The sequence below is a fragment of the Monopterus albus genome, unplaced genomic scaffold, assembly GCF_001952655.1.
Source record: "Monopterus albus unplaced genomic scaffold, M_albus_1.0 scaffold471.1, whole genome shotgun sequence".
NCBI classification, from domain to species: Eukaryota; Metazoa; Chordata; class Actinopteri; order Synbranchiformes; family Synbranchidae; genus Monopterus; species Monopterus albus.
The window spans coordinates 133,561-138,143 of NW_018128351.1; the positions used below are offsets into that span (position 1 = coordinate 133,561).

General features: G+C 42.6%; 1 protein-coding gene across 1 annotated transcript in view; it reads right to left on the reverse strand.

Moving 5' to 3' along the window:
* The window catches only part of adat1 (adenosine deaminase tRNA specific 1), an 11,849-nt gene that overhangs the window by 1,685 nt on the left and 5,581 nt on the right, over positions 1–4,583 (reverse strand). The window contains exons 8-9 of the mRNA XM_020587673.1: positions 4,398–4,488; positions 261–458 (exon numbers count right to left, since the gene is read on the reverse strand). Of these exons, the coding sequence (XP_020443329.1) occupies positions 326–458; positions 4,398–4,488 (224 nt within the window). The 3' untranslated portion in view covers positions 261–325. The remainder of the gene's footprint in view (positions 1–260; positions 459–4,397; positions 4,489–4,583) is intronic.

Sequence of the window (4,583 nt, forward strand, 5' to 3'; positions counted from 1 at the left end):
ATAGCCAAACAATGTTTATCCAGACCTCCAGGCTTACTGACCAGTTAACTTCACAGGCGTTAAGAAACAAGCACTTCAGAAATGAGAGTAGACACAGTTGTCCTGTTATTAAATGTGACAGGATGATTCAGTGTCTGTCTTATTAACCAGCATCTGTTTCTGCCATCCTTTGACTGCAATGAGTTTAACAGGCTCTTCCACCTTGGCAAAAATAATATTCTAGAGGAACAACACTTATAGACCAGTGTGCTTATTCTGACCTGTGACCTCCGAAGCCAATTTTCCACTGGCCTTGATGAGGACATTTCAGCTGCACAGTGGGGTCTCAGGAGAAGAGCAGGAGATCTCTGTTACTGCGTGGCCACAGAGGGAAGGCCTGGCAGTGCAGCTGCTGCCATGCCTGCTGGTATGACTGGGATGCCTGCTTATAGTCCCAGTAGGTCTGCAGCTCTGCTTTCCTGAACAGATACATTTAAAAAGGGGGTCAAGTCTAGTTACTGCTCACACTTTGGTTCTCAAGTTTACATAAATCTACCTATAATTACTGAACTAGTTAAAAAAAAAAAGAAAGAAAAAGCTTAAAACATATATTAATCTGAGATGAGTATATTTAGACATGATCAGTACATTGTGTTGGGTTTGCATGAGGTTTAGCATAAAAGTTGGGTCCTTTTTCCTCCCGTGTGTTTGTTTCCTTTCACTCTAAAAGATCAAATTCCATCAGGGCTCTCTGGATGGGCACAACGCTCTTTATTCTGGGCAGGAGAGTGCTCATCTAAAAAGGGAAGTGCATTTTTACAGTATGTCATCTTGGCCAAACATGCTCACGAGTGGCCACAGATAAAAACAGTATCAATTTCCCTGTACTATGAACATTTTTATTTGTGTTTGATCCAATTTAGCATGCACCCTTTTGGTTAGTTAGTTTAAATGGTCTTATACTTGTACAGTGCTTTTCTACGCTTTACAGCACACTCCAAGCGCTTTCACACTACTTGGCCATTCACACACCAGTGTTATCACCGGGAGCAACTGGGGGGGTTCAGTGTCTTGCTCAAGGACACTTCAACATGTTGACTTGACAAGCTGGGAATTGAACCGCTAATCCACCGGTTAGGAAGCAACCCGCTCTACCTCCTAAGCCACAGCCGGCCCTGGCTTGGTTATTCCTGTATTTAATTGATTTTATCAGATTATATTTTTTCCCCTCCCTGGAACCAACACCTTAACGTGGTGGAGGGGTTTGAGTGCCTGAATGATCCCAGGAGCTATGTTGTCGGGGGCTATATGTCCCTGGTAGGGTCTCTCATGGCAAACAGGTCCTGGGTGACAGATCAGACAAAAAAATCAAGGCTCATGTTTACCCTGCCTGGTAAGGGGTCACCGGGGCCCAACCCTGGAGCCAAATCAAATCAAATCAAATCTACTTGTATAGCATTTTAAAACAACATCCAGCTGACCAAAGTACTGTACTTTACATGGCAAAATAAAATCACAATAAATGACTAAAATAAAGTAAAGATCAGTGCAAATAAAAATAAAACAGCACAACAACAGACACACATAGCATACATTCAATAAATTAAAGTTAAATTAAAAGGAGTTAACAGGAATGCATCAAGCCCTACTGCGTATTAAAAGTAAAGACAGTAGCTGACCTAACATTAAAAGGTAGACTATTCCACAATTTAGGGGCTGCAACAGTAAAAGCACGGTCACCCCAGCATTTATATCTGGCCATAGGAACCTCTAAAAGAAACTGGCTTAAAGATCTGAGGGACCTTGTAGGTTTGTGCCAGTGCACTAGTTCAGTGAGGTAAGATGGTGCCAAACCATTAAGAACCTTAAAAACAAAAATCAATAACTTAAAATCAGTTCTAATACAGTGGAGAGAAGCCAGAACCGGGGTTATATGGTCGAATTTCCTAGTACTTGTCAAAAGACGAGCAACAGCATTTTGCACTATTTAGAGACTGGTTAACACCATAGTATAGAGCAGGGGTGCCCAATACGTCGATCGCAAAGGTAGTGTTGGTAGATCGCGTACCATTCAAAAATAAATTAGATGTATCCAGCGTAAAACACGTGCCAAATGTTAACATGGTCAGTGTGACGATTCGCTGTAGCGACCCCCCTAATGGGAAAAGCAGAAAGTGACAATCATTCATATATAGCCTATCATCCATCCTCCCTTGGCCTACAGGGGCCTGAGGTCAAGAAGGTGCAGGAGTTTATTTGGGGTCAACAGTCCAGTGTGATGGGGAGTGTGGGAAAGAGGTGAAGAGGAGAGTGCAGGCAGGTTGGAGTGGGTGGAGAAAGGTGTCAGGAGTGTTATGTGACAGAAGAGTGGCAGCAAGAATCAAAGGAAAGGTGTACAAGACAGTAGTGAGACCAGCTATGCTGTATGGGTTAGAGACTGTAGCAGTGAGGAAAAGACAAGAGGCAGAGATGGAGGTAGCAGAGATGAGGATGTTGAGGTTCTCTTTAGGAGTGACCAGGATGGACAGGATTAGGAATGAGCACATCAGAGGGACAGCTGAGGTCGGCTGTTTTGGGGACAAGGTCAGAGAGGCCAGACTGAGATGGTCTGGACATGTGCAGAGGAGGGATAGTGGTTATATTGGTAGAAGGATGTTGGAGATGGAGCTGCCAGGCAAGAGGTCAAGAGGAAGGCCAAAGAGGAGATATACGGATGTGCTAAAAGAGGACATGAAGTTAATTAGTGTGAGAGTAGAGGATACCGAGGATAGAGTTAGGTGGAAACAGATGGGTCGCTGTGGCGACCCCTAACGGGAACAGCCGAAAGAAGAAGAAGGGCCCCCTGGTAGTCACACTGTTCCATAATATGACAAGGCAAAAACAAGAATTTTATGCATCAGTCTACAATGAGAAAAAGGTTGAATCTGGTGAAATACACTAAAAATGTCAAATATCACTACTTTTCTTCAAAATGAAATGCTACCATTACAGAATGCATGGTTTTATACTGTAATGGCAGTGAGATGAAAAAATGTTTTAATGTTGTGTCAATGGGGCATTTTTGGCCATGAGGGTGTTAGGAGGGTACAAAATGCATAAAAAGAGTACAAATGACATTTACGAAAAAACGACACTGGATTTAAAAAATATTAGTAAAAAGAAACTTTCCTGCCAAATTTCATGCCACAAGCTGTAACAGCCAAAATGATCACCAAATCAAAAACAACAACAAAAAAAAGGACAAAAGTGGACAGTTTTGCCCAAGGAAGGTGGAAGGGTTAAAATAATTATTACAGCAAACTGTTTATATTTGTTTCATATTAATTAATTGAACCTTGGTGTTCACAAGTCATCTGTGTCACACACGAGTACAGGACCAGAACATGCTGTGGTAGACTAACCAGGTTCCTCTGTCAGAGAATGAGCAGTTTATTCAAAACTGGCCTTTTACATGACAGATATCTGGTCATGTCACTGTGGGAGAAAAACTGAATGATGGCAGAATTCCCTTTACGGGGCCTGGTTTCGTCCACCTGAAGAGAACACAGCCATCACAGACTAGAACCTGTGCTTTTCCTGCTCTGCCAGGTTAAAGTGTGTGCTGAGAAAAGAGCCAGCTGTTAAAAGATTAACATGAGCCAACATGAGTTTACTTGCATTACTTGACAAGTTAGATCTAAAATGGCATACTGCCTTATTGACTCAGTTAGACACAAAACTCTGTAAACACTCCCTTATACCTCAGTTGATCCTTTTCACCAAACACACATTGCTGTTCCAGAAAATGTCACAGTATGCTGGAACTGGGTGCATGAGGGTGCACGAGTGTGTGTTTTTTGTTGTTCCATGCGGGGGCCAGAATGGGCTGGGCTGGGATTGGGTTACCTGCTGAAATGCAGACGAACAGAGGGACCACTGTTCTCCTTTTGGACAGGATTCTTAGCCATCAGCACAAACACACACACACACACAAAGCATGTGAACAGCCCTGGATGCACAGACGGAGACTAACAGATGAAATGTGAGCACTAATGTCACATACAAAAACAAAGAGAGAAAGCCAAAGCGTGCATGCATGCACACAAACACAATTTGTTATGTAGCCTCAGCAGGCAACGAGATACTCTGTGTGTTCTGGAAAGAAATTCCAGAGACGTTATGTGAGTTCACATCTCTGAGCATGGGTGCTGCTTGTGGGAAAATGTCCCATAAAACAAACCTGTTACTAGTGATGACAGTGATACGTAAAACATTTGCCTCACTCTGGATTCGACATGCTTCAGCGTTACCCAGAAGGATAAACCGATGAAACCCAGATAATCATTTGACAAGCATCATTAGTTTTTTGGGTTATTAAAATGTTGTTTAAGGTGGTTTCAAACCACAGTGAGACCATGAAAGAGCCTATTGTTTGTCACCTGAGAGAGTCCGGAAGCGCTGAAGGGCTGGTGGCTGATACCAGAGACAGGAAGGAATGGAAAAGCTCCAGTTTACACAGAGGAGACCTGAAGACACAAACATGGAGAAATATCACTGAGGTTTTGATCTTTAGTGGTAAAAAGCAGTAAACAGTGAATCCTCACACACACATATATATATATATA